The following is a 17316-nucleotide window of genomic DNA, read 5'->3' on the forward strand; positions in this document are numbered from 1 at the left end:
TGTCCAATTCAAGAAATCTCAACCTGCTGATGCTTCTTTTTTTCCCTAGTGTTCCTTGCCTTTCTGCACTTCCCCCATCATTCCAACTATGTCTTATATTGAGATAATACAGAATTTTATATCTAGATTTTCCTTCTGTAAGTGGTAAAATTGCAGCTTTTCCATCCCACTGAGAAGACTATTTTGAGTATATTGTTAGTGATTCAAAATCATTTTCACTGTTTATTTTGAAAATGTTGCTTAATTGTATTTTTGTAGTCATTATTGTGTGTTAAAATATCCTGGTTGGATAAATTCTCTATTTAGATGTCACCTCCCCCTAAACATTTCTGGGAGAATTCTGTTCAAACACTTTTCATATCACTTTTCATGTATGTTGGTTCTTTTATTCACTGCCCATTGAATATTTTAATTCATTCATTAAATAAATCTCTAATTGTTTCTTCTTAAAGGATATGATAGCTTCTGAAATCTCTTTGATGATACTGGTTATTTTTACTCAGAGTTATTCTTTGCAATGTCAACTATATTATCAGGGTTTTACTTTATCTGCCCATTGAATTTTATACCTTTTTTTTCCAAGGTGTTGGTTTTCCTGAAATGATTTGTGATTTTGGATTATATGCTCATTTTTGTGTTTGAGAATTGCTATCAGTTTGTTCTGTTTCCTGTAAATCATCTCTAGTGATTGTATGAGAGAGACAGGGATTATAGCTTGGGGATGGGGGAGATTGCCATCCTTTCTCTGGGTAATGGCTTCTTCAGTACTCTCTCTGCCTTTCTAGCCCAAATACCCACACTCTCAGCTGTCTCCTCTGTGCAAATTTCTGAGATTCGATAATCCCCTTAAGGTGCTTTTAATTCCTTTTATAATTATCATTTTCTGATATGTTTTGATATTACCTTTTTATAGTGATATTAAAATAATTGATAACTTGCCCCGTGGAGGACAACACTCCCCATTTCTTGCTGTCTGGTGAAAGTTGAGGCAGGAGCTGGGGACAGTAAGAGTGAGATTACTCACTCAGCACTTTTATGGTCTTGATGGGATGTACCATGTCTTGAGGAAGAATTATTTTGCTGCAGCTAAACCTTAAAGACTGGTTTATAATATATAAGACAGTTCCTTTTGTGTTAGTGAGTAATATCTGATTGATATGTCTTTGATTATCTGTTTGCATTATTGCTAAGAGATATTGGAGGAGCCTTTAAATGGCTGAATATTATACAGTCATGATTTGCAACAGGGGTCAGATAGTAAATAGTGTCAGTTTTGTTGGCTATATCATCTCTGTTGCAGCTGCGACTCTGTAATAGCTTGCAAGTCATAAGACTATGTGTATATGAACATGCATGAATGCACTCTAATAAACTTTGTGGACATTAAAATTTGATTTTCATATGTAGTCTTCTCATGCTATGAAATTTTATTCTTCTTTTGACCACCACCCCCCATTAAAAAGTAGAAACTTTTCTAAGTTTGTGAGATAAACAGGTGGTAGGTTGGATTAGCCAGCCCTAATTTAGAAGATTATATAATGACATGGAAAATACTCATAATATATCGAGTGGAAAAAACAGCAGATTACACTCAGTATGTATAGTGTAATCCTACTTTTATGTAATAAAGCAGTCTTTAGCACATAGTGCTGGAAGAAGAGGTATCAAAAAAATATATATATATATCTATATATCAATATATATATATATTGATATAATTTGTTGTCAAGTTGGCTAATATACAGTGTATACAGTGTGCTCTTGGTTTTGGGGGCAGATTCCCGTGATTCATCACTTATATACAACACCCAGTGCTCATCCCAACAAGTGCCCTCCTGTGAAATCCTGCCATTTGCAGCAACGTGGAGAGATGTCAAAATATTAACAGTGGTTCTGTCTTGGTGGATAGCTTATTTAAACTTTCTACCCTATGTTCTGTTCACCTGCATCTTCTGAGTTTTGTATCCTGAATAGATGTTATGTTGTTTTTTAGAATAAGTATTCTTAGAAAAAAGTTATTTACAGAGTCAGAATCTGTACATTTTTAGCAAAATTGGCCTATTTATTGTTAATTAGTTTGATACAATCTGTTTTGTTTACCCTCTGCTCCATTTTTAGCCAACCAGCCCCAAATTTGGAAAAGCTGACTCATACGAAAAACTGGAAAAACTAGGGGAAGGATCTTATGCTACAGTTTACAAAGGAAAAAGCAAGTAAGTTCATTCGTTTTTGAATATTTCACATTTAAAATGTACCTGCTCTCTCAATACTAATTATTAATAGTTAATAATATTAAATAATTTATTTAATTAATTCTCATTTAAAATGACAATAGATTTTCCCCTCTCAGCTTTTGTTGTTGTTGTTTTAGGAAGTGTAAAAGTCAGCAGAATTGGTTTTCTCTGCTAGCAAACAGTTTGCAGACTTGTCCAATTTATCTTTTCTGCCCTACCCTCCCCCCCTGACATTGGAGCCGAAACCCTAGAATGAGAATTCATTTCCAGGTGAATGATACGATTAATTTCTCTTGGTGATTTAATGTTTGCTTATGAAGAAGAGTACTGATTTGACAAAGCTAAATGTATTAGCCATCCTTGTGTCTTTTTAGATTGAACTTTTACTTCATCTTTCAGAAGTCACTAAATTTAAAAGAAACACAAACTTTTTCTTTTTTCCTACCTGTGTACTTTGGCATCATGCTACATATAGTTTTCACTTTGGAGAAACAACCCTTCCCTCCTGTTCTTGTCTTCCACCCCCACCCTCATGCTATCCTGCGGTCAGGCACAAATTTGTATTCTTAAAGAGCTTACCCTCTATGTTTCTGATAGGCCTCCTCCCTCTCTCTTATTGATTAAGAGCACAGAGTTACTGTATTCAGTGGCATGTAGAAATATAATGCTATTTTTCAAACAACTGTAGGAGATTCAAGCCTTGTTTTACCTTAATAACCTTATTACCAAATAATGTTGAAAAATAATTTTCTGAACCATCCCTGTTTTTGTCCCTTTTAAGTTATTATGGAAGATAGGAAACTTTAACCTAATTAATTACACAGAATGAAGGATCATTCTAAACATATAATTAGAAATTTTGGCAATTTTGTTAATCTTTGGCTTTTCTGGAATGTAGTCTTATACCTTTGCTTATGGTTTTTAAGAGGATGAAGAAATACTTCTGACAAAGGAAGATATGTAAGTAAGGATGCAGGAATAATAGAAGTCAAAAATAGTAGTATTAACTTTGGGATTTTAGATATTTGCAAAAAAAGTCTTTTTTAAAAATTTGAATGAAAAATCAACATGATGGGGAATAAAAAACCAAACCAAGTCTAGAGGGCTGTCAATGACTTAACTAGGGTGCTTGAGCATTATTGAGTATTGTTGAGCAAATTTCAATAGAAGTTGTATGTCAAACTTTATATTCTTTCTTAAGGAAAAATATTGATTTCTCTAATTTATAAAAACTACTTACATTTAATGTTTATAATATAAGGATAACTACACTGGATTAAGCAATTATTCTGTGTAATGTATATCATATATCATATCCATTCTCTTACTTATTCCTCACAATGTCCTATAAGATAGTTCCTATTATTATCATCTCCATTTGACTAGGAATCCTGGTGCGTGACGGGTTTTAGTTACTTGTCCAAGTGTGTACAGTTGGTTAGTGGCAAAGTTTTTTTTTTTGTCTCACATCTCTCTGGTTTGAAGCCATTCTTTTCCTAACCATTACACAACACTGCTTCAACAGTATAAGGCCTGCCTTGGAAAGCCTTGGTCCTTGTTGAATATTCCAGATGGTTCTCACATATGCTCTGGCTTGTGGTAATCATGAATCAAATAGAAGCAAACATATTATTTCATTATAAGGAAACACACCAATTACTTTGAAGTGCCTTCCCAAAAAAGATATACTCAGCTGATATCCAAGTGTAAGTTAATAACTCTATTAAATGTTTAACTGTAAGATTGATGTCAAAATCTTGGAGATAGTTGAAAAATCCTTCATTTATTATGCTTGAATAAAAGAAAAGACTGCCTTTTAAGTATCTGCAATCTTTGAGAAGGACAGTTCTGGACAGTTAATACTCTTCACTCCAGCAGGCCTAAATATATCTCGTCAGCATTTCTCAAGCAGTTTCAAGGCTGCTGGTCACATGCAGCATTTAATTTCCTCCAGCTGGAGATGAAAGCCATTGACCACTCACCTGCTTTAAGAGATGACAGGCTGTCTGTGCTTGCTTGCTTGAAGGTGGTGGGGTTAGGCCAGAGCACAATAGTTAGGTGCCTCTAGTAAGGCTTGAGAGCTGAGTTTGTTTGATGTGTCCCCTGAACTGCTGTAATTTAAATAGCCAGCCAAGTGTTGTGACTCCTCACCATTCTCCCAGCAATGTCTGCACCCCTGCCTCTATGTTTAAACGTTATCTTTTGCATCTTCTCTGAGAGCAGCTATCATTGTCTTGCGGTAAAACTGCCTGGCATTTGTAGGGATCTCACTATTTTTTAGTCTGTGAGCATTTTACATATATGCCTTGATTTACACGTGTCAAGTTTGGATTTTGCCATGAACCTCATTGTATTAATTTGCTGGGGCTGCCCAAACAAAGTACCACATATAGGGTGGCTTAAACAACAAAAACTTGTATTTTAACAGTTCTGGAAGCTAAAAGTCTAAGACCAAAGTGTCGGCAGAGTTAGTGCCTTCTGAGGGTTGGTTCTGTAGGGGAGAATCTGTTCCCTGTTTCTCTCCTAGTCTCTGCAGTGTGCTGGCAATCTTTGGCACTTCTAGCTTGTGGGTGCATCACCTCAATCTCTGCCTTCATGTTCCCATGATGTTGTGTGTGTGTGTGTGTGTGTGTGTGTGTGTGTGTGTGTGTGTGTGTGTGTGTCTGTATCCAAATTTTCCCTTTTTGTAAGGACAGAGATCATATTGGATTAGGGCCCACCCTAATGACTTCATTGTAACTCGATTACCTCTGTAAAGACCCTATTTCCAAAGAACTTACATCACATTCTGAGGTATTAGAGACTAAAACTCCAATATACCTTTTTTGGAGGACATAATCAATCCATAACACTTGTGCATTTCAAACCTCACTAATTTGGCACTAAATTTATGACAGTATGTGTATTTTTTTTTTACTACTTATGGTATATATTATGTCATCTTTTATTTCATAGTTCTTCTTTAAATAATACAATCAAAAGATATTGTCCTCTCCACCCCCAAAAAGTTTGTGTACTTGTTGACTTAGATGGAGTTGCTGTTAGCTATAGTTTTGAAAATTTAGAAGGAATAGAGAGGCTTTTTATTACCTTGAATTGTTTTCAGCTTCTTATTCTTGTAGAGACATATAGATTGGGGAGAAATTGACTAAGATTTCTATACTGTGTAGCCCTGTTGATAATGAGCTTGGTTCTAAAGAATATGACTGGTACTGCAATCATGTCAACATACAACACTCACAACTAAGCTTTTTAATTTTTTTAATAAAAGCTTTGGACTTCCCACATTTTCATATTTGAGTAGAGATTGTTTTTTTTAAACCAGTGTTCTTCCATTTGAAGATGCTTTCTCTCTCTCTCTCTCTCTCTCTCTCTCTCTGTGTGTGTGTGTGTGTGTGTGTGTGTGTGTTCATATTTGAGGAAGGGAGACATTTTATCATCACTCTGACTACTGATCTCTATCCTGGTTTGGTTTCCTGATTATGTTCTCTCTTTTAAATCCCTGTAACATTTAATATAAGATTAAAGAAATTATGCATTGTATAATATTTTGCATTTAAAATTGTCTTTAGAACCTCAAAATCATCTTTTTAGCTTTCAGGGACCTTTGAAGGGATTTTTTTAAAATGTCTATTTATTTAATTTTGAGAGAGAGAGAGAGAGAGCGTGTGCACGTGAGCATGAGCAGGAGAGGGGCAGAGAAAGAGGGAGACGGAGAATCCCAAGCAGGCTCCAAGCCATCAATGTGGAGTGTGACTTGAGGCTCAAACTCATGAGTTGTGAGATCATGACCTGAGCCTTAACCAAGAGTCGGACACTCAACCGACTGAACCATTCAGGCTCCCTATCCCAGGGACTTGTATATATTAAGAGACTTGTTAACATTTTTTTGAGCTTATTCAACCAATGACAAGTGTTTATTATGTTGTTTTTATGCCCTTTTTATACTGTAGGTGAAGAAGAGATGAATCACATGTGGATTCTAACCTTAGGAGACTCCACAGTCTTGAAGGCAGATGGTCCACATACCTAACTCTATAGAAGTTAGAATGTAGTATATTTGATATGAGCTAGAATACAGTAACAAAAGGCCCAGGTAAAATGGCATGGGGTTTTCAAAAGGAAGAAAGAGAGGATGATGTTGACTAAAGCATTTAAAATATGTTCTCTCCAGGGGTGACTGATCAAACTCACAGTCTCATGTGCTTTTATTTTTTTTTTTAATTAAAAAAAATTATTTTAATTCCAGGTAGCATACAGGGTTATGTTCTTTTCAGGTATACAATATAGTAATTCACCACTCCCATACATCACCCAGTCCTCATCAAGACAAGTACTCTCCTTTCATCCCCATCACCTGCTTAGCCCATCCCCCCAGCCACCTCCCCTCTGGTAACCATCAGTTTGTTCTCTATAATTAAGAGTCTGTTTCTTGATTTTTCTCTCTCTCAATCTCGCTTACTTTTTTTCCTTTGCTCATTTGTTTGGTTTCTTAAATTCCACATATGAGTGAAATCATATGGTATTTGTCTTTCTTTGACTTGCTTTGCATAAAAAAGAATGAAATCTTGCCATTTGCAACGGCATGGATGGAACTGCAGAGGATAATGCTAAGCCTCATTGCTTTTAAATCAAGCCTCCCTCATCACTGTGTGTATTCATAGGAATCCTTGGGACAGTTGTCTTGGGCTGTGGTCTCCAAGCAAATATAGTGAGACTTTCACCCTTTGTTGTCAGACTTTCCACTGAATTTGTTAAAGTAAAAGCAAACTGATTCATTTGGATTATTGTGCAAATTTTGATTAAGCAAAAAATATTATGTTTAAGTGTTGAACTGGTTTTTTTTTAAGCTTATTTATTTTGAGAGAGAGAGAGAGAGGAAATCCCAAGCAGACTGTCTGCACAGAATCATATGCGGGGCTTGATCCTGAGATCATGACCTGAGCCAAAATCAAGAGTCTGAGCCACCCAGGTGCCCCAAAGTGGAATTGGCTTTAAGCAATGTAATTGGTCAGGGTTGATGGATCGTTTCTGTGTGAGTCCCCATAAATTCCTGGCTGATGTAGATAAGAGCTGTGACCACAGCACCTCAGTCTTGAGATGTGGTGGGGACCACACGCTCCTCAATGAACTGGAATCTGTAGGCAGAGTACACCCAAGTCTCTCTTAGACACCTGAGCTCTCCACCTCCCCCCGCCCCCCGTCTCAGGTTTCTGCACCTGCCACGAGTGCTGAGAAGTTATGAACCTTTCCTTTTGTCTAGAACAGAGTCCTCTCCTTTCTTTCCTACTTATCTAGGGAGGATGTGAGGCTTTTGATTTTCCCATACTTCATGTCACTTAGAAAAGGAAAAGCCAGGTCTTTGTTCCATCTCTGGAATTAGAGCATTGGACTTATTTAGACCAAGTCAGCCTACAGATGGTCCTGATTTCTGGTCATTTTTTTCTGCTTATCTTCAGTTTCTGTTGAGGTGATGTTGCCAAAGCCTTACTCCTGCGGGAGCCTGCTAAGCAGAGAAGCCTGCCCACACTGGTTTGTGCCAGCCATAAATTGTTATCTCAGAGGTCAATAAGAACAATGGAGGAATTTGCTCACTTTATGTAACATGAGATTTATGTGATTGAAAGTGCCAATCTTCTTTTAGCATTTCATTCTGCCAATTTGTGCTGAATAATTGAACTTGAATGAAACGACCTCATAAATTGAGAGACTATGCCAAACCAAGACTGAACTATACTAAACACATTTCAAAGAGCTCTTGAAAGCCCCAGGAGAAATAGGGGGAAGAAATGCTGTTAATTAAAACAAGCAGCAGCAAGAAGAAAGGCTGTGGCAGTTAACCACCTTTTCAGAATATGTGAGATTAAAGAGGTGGCTCTTACTGCTTGCCCTGAAGGTCAACTCCATTGAAACACTATCAGGAGGAGTTTGAAGAATTCTAAAAATCAGAAATCCCCAGATGGAAAACACTGAACTCTGGGTTCACTGAAGTTTCCATCTTAAGTGTTGACACCTGGATTGTCATGCTGATTTCTAGCATCCTGAGAGGCTGCCTACCCACAAATGGGAACTCTGTACAAAAGAGACAAATCTGATTACATTTTATGAGCTCTGCTGCAGGATGCTCCCGAGGCCCAGTCTCTGTTTCTCATTAGGCCTGCTCTGATTTTCTTTTAGACTTTGAGTCCGCAGGCCAAAGCTTATTATCACCATTTGCATTAAAGATCGAGCCTGTGTCCACATTATTAATCACAGGGTATGAAAATGGCATCATAGTATGATAATGTTGTCAGTGTTAGCTTATAATTTAAGGCACAAAATACAGCGTTACAACGTATGTACGACTAGAGGAACTGGATTAAAAAGAAAAAAGCTAAGGAAGTAAATGAGTTTATTCCTTTTACCTTTCAGATCCAGGGTTCTTTGTGTCTAGGTGAAAGTTGAAAAAATAGAATTCTTATCCTTACCTAAGCCAAGGAGGATAATAGCCCACCCACCACATCTACTAATTCTAAAAACCCTAAAGTCTCTTCTTATTGCAGATTCAGCTCTGACTTCCTTTAGAGGAAGAAGACAAGGCATTGGAGTCTGGTTCATTGGCACAGCTGGTTTCATTTAGTTTGCAGCAGATAAACAAACAATGCCTAATCTTTTTGACAAAAGTGACAATGGGGATACTGTTTAGGCGAGAAGTATGATTTCCATTACTAGACTAAATGGTATAGGAATAACTTTCCTGTTAGACAATGTTTAAATGTATTGGTCTCTGTTAGCCATTTTTATTATCAGAGTTCTTTGATCATTTGATTTGGAGACCCTCAAAAGAATCTGTGATATTTGATGTCTTCAGAATTGTGGTCATATATCAGACATGCCCAGCTGGTGAAAATTGAAGCATTTTTTTGGTTAGTGGAGGAATTTTTTGAAAAAGTGTGGAATTTCCAATTATTGTAATGTCCAGGCATCTTGGATATCGCCCCTATGGTTCAGTTTAAGTGGTTTCTGAGGAGGGCCAGGAGAAGGATATATGGATAAGATTGGTTTCAGTTTAAAGCATATCCACATCCCTGAGTTGCTTCATTATTATCGTGATTCTTTTAGTTTCAACCAGGATGCTGGGAAAGTAGCATCTTTCCATTCTAAATCAGTGGTTCTCAACTGGTTCTTGATTTTGCTCCCCAGGAGACATTTGAAACATCTGGAAACAGTTTTGTTTTTCACAACTGAGGGAGTGGTGGTGGTGTTACTGGCATCAAGAGGCAGGGGATGCTGTGAAATGTCCTACAAATGAATAGGACAGCCTCTCACAAGAAATAATTGTTTGGCTCAAAGTGTCAATAGGGCCAAGGTCGAGAAGCCATTGTCTGAACAAGGAGTGCATAGAGGCAGTTCATGTTTTTCTTCCTTTTTCCTTCCTTCCTTCCTTCCTTCCTTCCTTCCTTCCTTCCTTTTTTCCCTTCTCTTCCCTCCCTCTTTCTCTCTTCCTCCCTCCCTCCCTCCCTCCCTCTCTCTTCCTTCCCTCCTTCCTTCCTTCCTTTTTTCCCTTTCCTTCCCTTTCCTTCCCTTCCCTTCCCTTCCCTCCCTCTTTCTTCCTCTCTCTCTCCCTCCCTTTCCCTTCCTTCCTTCCTTCCTTTTTTCCCTTCCTTTCCCTCCCTCTTTCTTCCTCTCTCTCTCTCCCTCCCTCCCTTTCCCTTCCTTCCTTCCTTCCTTCCTTCCTTTTTTCCCTTCCCTTCCCTCTCTCTTTCTTCCTCTCTCTCTCCCTCCCTCACTCCCTCCCTTTTCCTTCCTTCCTTCCTTCCTTCCTTTTTTCCCTTCCCTTCCCTCTCTCTTTCTTCCTCTCTCTCTCCCTCCCTCACTCCCTCCCTTTTCCTTCCTTCCTTCCTTCCTTCCTTCCTTCCTTCCTTCCTTCCATGCCTAGTAAAAGAGCTTCCTCCTTTAGAGGCATTTACCAAGACCCTGGTGTGTTCTGTGTACTGGGCCAGGGAATTGATATGTAATGGTAAGCAAAACTAAGTTCTTCTTTTTATGCTGCCTATGCTGCTTAGTAGGGGAGAAAAAAACTAATTAAGTCAGCAGACACATCTGTAATTTAAATTGCATAAAAGAAAAGAGAGCTATGAGAAAGAATTAAGATAGAGAGTGGTGGGTAATTTGCATGGAAGGAGGGGTGAGCAATAAGCCTGCTTTATATGGATGGACAGTGGCAGCCTTGCTGAGGAGGGGACATTTACTCTTAGATCTGAATAAGATGTGACCAACCAGGTAAAGTGTAGGGACAGACCCCAAGGAAAGCTTGGTGTGTTGTACAGATGCCAAGAGCCCCATGTGACATGGGGTATGTTCAGGGGAGATTGGTGTGAATTGAATTTTGAGAAATCTGCAAGGCCTTGAAGATCATGTTAGGAATGTTCTGCTTATATATTATTGCAAAAGGAATCACCCCAAAACTTAGAGACTTAAGACAGCAGCTATCATTTATTTTGCTTATGAATCTGCAATTGGAGAAGGGTGGGAAAAGTTTGTTTCTTCTTCATTTGCTATCATTTTGTGCAGTTGAATGAGATGCAAGGGATCCGTTGCCAGCATGGCTTACATGGCTGGCAAGTTGGTGCTGACTCTTCATGTGGCTTGGGCTCTCTTAGAGTTCTCTGGGTTCTCTGAGTGAGCATCCCAGAACATAGGAAGTAAGACTTTTAGCTTCAGTTCCAACATATAAAGAGCTTGGAAGCTGATGCTCCCATTCTTACAAGGAGAAAGGACTAGGTGAGCTGAACGTCAGCAACTTTGGTTCAGTTCATCAGAGAATGGAGGCCACAGGGCAAACTGCTGTACTAAACTCTGGAGAGACAGACATATCCAGATAGACATAGCCCAGATATCCTCAGTGGGAGCACAAGCTGGTGGAGCCATAAACTGGGAAGGATACTTGGTAATTTTTATGCGTTGATGGGGAATGGGTGTGGTCTAGCATGAGGGTGAAAACTCTTGGGGGCCATAGTCTTAGGGATGTCCCCACACTTTCTTGGGCTTTGCCTCCAGGAACCCCCATAGGGTTCTCACAGTGGAAATCATGGAAAATCCCCTTGTTGCTCTGGTATGGGAAGAGGAAGAATAATCACCATCAGATTCACCCAGAGTGTTATCCATCACAGAAACCTGTTCTGTGGGGAAAAATCTTTGCTAGAAGCCTTATCAAAGGTGGTGGAAGGGAGTCTCTCCCACTCAGACTCTTTCCAGCCTTTCTGCCTCACATAAGTGGGGAAAACCAGAGTCAGTAATGGTCAGGGCCTCAAGGAAGTAGATTGGGAACACTGCAGTCAGGGAAGGAAGTAGGGGGTTGAAAGGGAAAAAAGAAGAGCTATGCCACTGGAGAAACGCTTGTGAAGGTCACATCCCATGTTGCAGGCTCACTAAAAGAAATCAGACTCACTCAGAAGATTTGAGAATGTTCACACTCCCTCATATATTACCACAATGCCAACAGGGTTCCAGCATAATAACAGCAGGTGATAGCTGAGAGTTGCAAGACACAGACTCTCCGTGAAGAGGAGTACTAATGGAAACCTCAAGTCAGGAGGAGTAAAAAAACAGCAACACTAGAATAATTTGAAGTCTCTGGTACCTATTGTTACAGTGAACAGTAAACACAGCATAACTCTTAGCCGGGTTAACATAAATCCTCATGTTTGGCTTTTAGCACAAAGTTATAGGGCATTCCAAAAGGTTAGAAAAAAATACAGCCTGGAGAGGCAACACAGTCATCACAACCAGCCTCGGATATGGCACAGATGTTGGAATTATCAGAGAGGGAATTTAAAATAACTGTGATTAATATATTTAGAGTTCAAGTGGAAAAAGTAGACAAAATGCAAGAAAAGATGGGTAATGTAAACAGAGAAATGAGAAAGAATCTAAGAAAGAATCAAAAGAGAATTAAAAAAAAACTGCTATAACGGAAATGAAAGATACTTTTGATGTACTCAGTAGATGCAGCTGAAGAAAGGGTCAAAGAACATGAATACAGGTCAGCAAAAACCTCCTCAGCTGAAATGCGAGAAAGAAGAAGAAGAAAAAGAAAAACAGAACATCTGAGAGGCGCCTGGGTGGCTCAGTTGGTTAAAGCATCTGACTCTTGATTTTGGTTCAGATCGTGATCTTATGGTTCATGGGATGGAGTCCTGCAGAGGGCTCTGTGCTGACAGCATGGAGCCTGCTTGGGATTCTTCCTCTCCCTCTCTCTCTTCCCTTCCCCCACTCACTGTCTCTCTCTAAAAATAAATAAATAAATTTATATAAAAGAAAATAGAACATCTGAGAACTGTGGGATAATATCAAAAAGTGTAAGACATGCATAATTGGAATACCAGCAGAAGAATCGAGCAGAAGTATTTAAGGTAAAAATAGCAGAAGACTTTTCCAGAATTTATGACAGACACCACACCACAGACCCATGAAACTCAGAGCACACCAAGTATATACTTATGTGTAAACAAAACTGAAAAACAAAAATAAAATCCCCCTACACCTAGGCATATCCTATTCAGTCTGCAGAGAAACAGAGGCAAAGAGAAAATCTTGAATGAAGCTAGAAGAAAAAATACTTTACCTACAGAGGAGCAAGGATAAGAATTACATCAGACTTCTCATCTGAAACCATGAAATCAAGAAGGGAATGGTGTGAAATACTTAAGAAAATAGTTTTTAAAATCACCAATTTAGAATTCTATATCCAATAAATGCCTTTCAAAGGTGAAGGAGAAATAGAAGTCTTCTCTAAAAACTGAAGAGAATTCATTGGCAGTAGACTTGTTTTTTTAAGAAATTTTAAAAATACTTTAAGCAAAATGAAAATGATACAGGTTAGAAACTTGGATCTTTATAAAGAGTGTCTGAGAAGGAGTAAAGAAACGTAACGTACAATCTTTTATTCTCATCTAGTCCAAGTAGAAATGCAATGTGTATTTAAAGCAATAATAGCAACAATGTATTGGGTGATTATAGCATCTGGGTAAGTGAAATCTGTGACAGCAGTATCACACGGGGTGAGTGATGGCAAGGAGAGCACTCTGTTAGAAGGTACAAAGTTACACATGACTGATACAGTATTATTTGAAACTAGACTTAGAAATGTGCAACTGTGAAGGACAACCACTGTGAAGATTTCAAAAAATAAAATTGATATGGTAAGAAGATATAAAATAGAATCATATCAAATGCTCAGTTAAAATCAGGAAGCAGAAAAGGAATAAACAAAAAAAGGACAAATACAATAAAAACAGTTACAAACAAGGTAGATATTAATATACCTATGTCCAAATCACTTAGGGTATAGTTGGTCTAAATACAACCATTAAAAGGCAGAGATTGTCAGTGTGGATTAAAAAACAAGACCCAACTCTATGTTGTTTATAAGAAACCTACCTTAAATATAAAGACTTGGATTAAAGGTAAATTGATATAGGAAAAAAAATGCCATACTAACACTATTTGAAAGAAAGCTGGAGTAGTTATATTAATTTCAGACTGAGTAGACACTTCCTGATGATTCAGAAGCCCATGAGGATAAAAAGAGGTATCATATAATGATAGAGGTATTAATTTCACAAGAAGACATAATGATTCTTAATGTGTGTCAAACTATGGGAGGCAAAAGCTGATAGAACTGAAAGGAGAAGTGGACAAATCCATTTAACTCCCTTGTGTCAGTAACTGATGGATCAAACGGGCAAAGAGATCAGTGAGGAATAGGTGATCTAAACAGCACTACCGAGATACAGCAAGTGGAAGCTGCCGACATGTTAAGGCCAGTGCCCAGAGCTGGGGCAGTGTCACTTTCACCTACTTTATTGATCCAGTGTTCTGAGAGACCAGATTCAAGAGTGGGAAACATAGACTGTACCTCTCAACGAGGAATATCAGAGAATGTGGGGCTATGTTTTAATACCGCACAATACAATTTGGGTGTCATTTTAGTCTAGAGTTACATCTTTGCTCTCACCTTTGCACAGAGTTCTTCCAGTTATCTTTTCTGACCACATATTCTCTGACACCTTTTTGTATTAAACTCACTAAATTTTAGACATATTCTTGAGAACAAGGACTCAGTTTGGTGTTTAGGTGCCATGTATAGAGGGGACCTTATGTCCTGGTTTGCCTAGGACAGTCCTGGTTTTTGCTTGTTGTCTTTGTGTTGTTATTAATAGCATTTCTTTTTACAAATTCAATGTTTTTACCATTTAGTGTCTCCATTTGGATGATAAAATATACGATCACCTTACTTATATAATGCTTTATTCCTCTAGAGACTTGATAAAGCATTTTGCCAAAAAACATAATTTGTTTAAGGTATTTTATTATGAAATTCAACTGAGTAATTAGAAATGTTAATTTCCATGAACCTTAGGGAGCTTTTTAAAATTTGTTTGTAATTGTCATTGAATCTCTAATGAAGGATTTGTCAATTAATTTAAGAAGTTTCATGGCTGATTAATAACCTTTAGGTACAGCACATTCTCTTGAACAGCAAGGAAAGGAGTCTAGATGTCATGATTTTTGTGAAATAGAAACATCATTCTAAAATTCAAATGACCTACTCAGATCCCTTACTGCTCATAATATAGATGATAGCTCAGAGTAATTCAAGATAGTGGAAATGCTGGAAATTTGAAATAGGAATTAATGAGGAAGCTAAGACTTGGGTGAAATCAAATGCTGTTAGAGCTCAAAGCATCAGTGAGTTTTAGTCAGATGCTTATAATTTATTTAGCATCGATGCATACAAAAGGAGTATACTATACTATTATAATAATGGAGAGATGGCAAGTACTTGAAAAATCTAGAATGATAAACTACGTAAAGTAATCAAGTGCAAAATTTGGATAGTAGACACTGTTGATTTTAGGGTGATTTTTGAGGAATATGACATCTGGTAGGCCAAGATCAGAAAAGAAGGCTTTGGAGAAAGGAGTGAGGCTTGATCTTATTCTTTCCTTAAGTATGTTTGGGTTTCCTGGGAATTTCAACTTCAGGCTCTCGTTTGTTGCCTCATTATAATGAACTGGATGGAGAGTGATATCTACCTTTGTCAGTAGAATCTGAAAATGGAAAAACAATTATTACTCGTTCAGTGACTTTTATGCAGAAACATATCTGAGCTTAAAAAAAAAATCTCAAGACAGAAAGGAAATTTAAAGATTTTAGACATGAAACTTTTTTCATGCTTAATGGTTGATTACCAAGCAAATATGTGCTCTCTTTCTTCTGGGATTCGAGTAAACAAACATACATTTCCCTGTATAAACAAATTTTTGCAAATTTGAAAAATAATTCTGTCTCTGGTTCAAAATGGTCTCCTTGGGATTGCTGTATTTGTAACGGTCTGTCTTTTCAGGGATTTAAATCAATGATCCTACAGATCCACCAGCATTATCTGAGTTGAGGGGAAATTGTAAAACACAAGGAACTTCCGATGAATAGTTGAAAGCCCTGTTGTAACTCAACAGAGAATAAGATAGAAGTCATTCCTTATTGGCCTGATGCGTGAGACAAGAGAGTGAATTCTGAAGCAGCTTAGCAACGAGCACAGGTACAGACAGACAAAAAAGCCCCTGAGGAAGCAGAAAAGCAACCAAAGGCTTTTTGTATGATCAAACCCCTTAGGAGAAGTAAGAGGGAAATGGAGATACTGAAAAACCAAATAAATGTTATGAACAAGGCCTATTGGGGATTCCAGAGGAAGCTGAATTCCTAATGAGAAAGCAATGGGCTGGGTTAAACAGAGTGACAGTTAAGTGGGAGTATTTGTTTTTGTTTTTGTTGTCTTTGTTTGCCTTATGTCCCCAGGAAGGTTTTAGTGCTAAGATCTGGAGAGTTGAGGGCACCTGGGACTGTGCCCAAAGTAAAGCGTGGAGGATTATTAAAATAGAATGTATCTCATCTCTGAATGAAATAGAAGAGGTGAAATAATAGAATACCAATAGTTAGAGTGGATAAAAGAGGAACCAAAGAATATGAGAAGGATTGACTGGAGGGGTAGCCAGAAGACCAGCCAGATGCTGAGGAAGGCAGAGAGTTGCAGAGGAATATGGGTGATAATGTGAAAAACTCAGCCAGGTCCTGAAAAGAGCAGTTCTGAAAAGAATCCACTAAACTTGCAGTTACGAAAGTTTTTGTTTGGTATGTGTAGGGGACCAGTGGGAATAGAGACCTAATTGCTTTGGATTAAAGAGAGGGGAAGAATGGAGGCTGAAATGCAGGGACCAGGGGAGCAAAGGGAAGGAAAAGAAGAAAGGACAGAAGTATTTTTCGTCATTTTAGTTTTTTTTTTTTTCTGAGTAATTTCAGTCTTTTATTTATTTATTTTTTTTATTTCCTTTTTTTTTTTAATATATGAAATTTATTGTCAAATTGGTTTCCATACAACACCCAGTGCTCATCCCAAAAGGTGCCCTCCTCAATACCCATCACCCACCCCCCCCCTCCCTGCCACCCCCCATCAACCCTCAGTTTGTTCTCAGTTTTTAACAGTCTCTTATGCTTTGGCTCTCTCCCACTCTAACCTCTTTTTTTTTTTTTTTTCCTTCCCCTCCCCCATGGGTTTCTGTTAAGTTTCTCAGGATCCACATAAGAGTGAAACCATATGGTATCTGTCTTTCTCTGTATGGCTTATTTCACTTAGCATCACACTCTCCAGTTCCATCCACGTTGCTACAAAGGGCCATATTTCATTCTTTCTCATTGCCACGTAGTATTCCATTGTGTATATAAACCACAATTTCTTTCTCCATTCATCAGTTGATGGACATTTAGGCTCTTTCCATAATTTATTTGGCTATTGTTGAGAGTGCTGCTATAAACATTGGGGTACAAGTGCCCCATGCATCAGTACTTCTGTATCCCTTGGGTAAATTCCTAGCAGTGCTATTGCTGGGTCATAGGGTAGGTCTATTTTTAATTTTCTGAGGAACCTCCACACTGCTTTCCAGAGCGGCTGCACAGCAAAGGAAACAACCAACACAACTAAAAGGCAGCCAACGGAATGGGAAAAGATATTTGCAAATGACATATCGGACAAAGGGCTAGT

The 17316-nt window shown here is 38.1% G+C and overlaps 1 protein-coding gene across 6 annotated transcripts in view; it reads left to right on the plus strand.

Moving 5' to 3' along the window:
* The window catches only part of CDK14 (cyclin dependent kinase 14), a 614333-nt gene that overhangs the window by 171044 nt on the left and 425973 nt on the right, over positions 1 to 17316 (plus strand). For all 6 annotated transcript variants that reach the window (XM_060633845.3, XM_060633844.3, XM_060633843.3 and 3 more), the window contains one exon: positions 2119 to 2213. In XM_060633845.3, the coding sequence (XP_060489828.1) occupies positions 2119 to 2213 (95 nt within the window). The remainder of the gene's footprint in view (positions 1 to 2118; positions 2214 to 17316) is intronic.

Source organism: Panthera onca, chromosome A2 (genome assembly GCF_046562875.1).
Source record: "Panthera onca isolate mPanOnc1 chromosome A2, mPanOnc1 haplotype 2, whole genome shotgun sequence".
NCBI classification, from domain to species: domain Eukaryota; kingdom Metazoa; phylum Chordata; class Mammalia; order Carnivora; family Felidae; genus Panthera; species Panthera onca.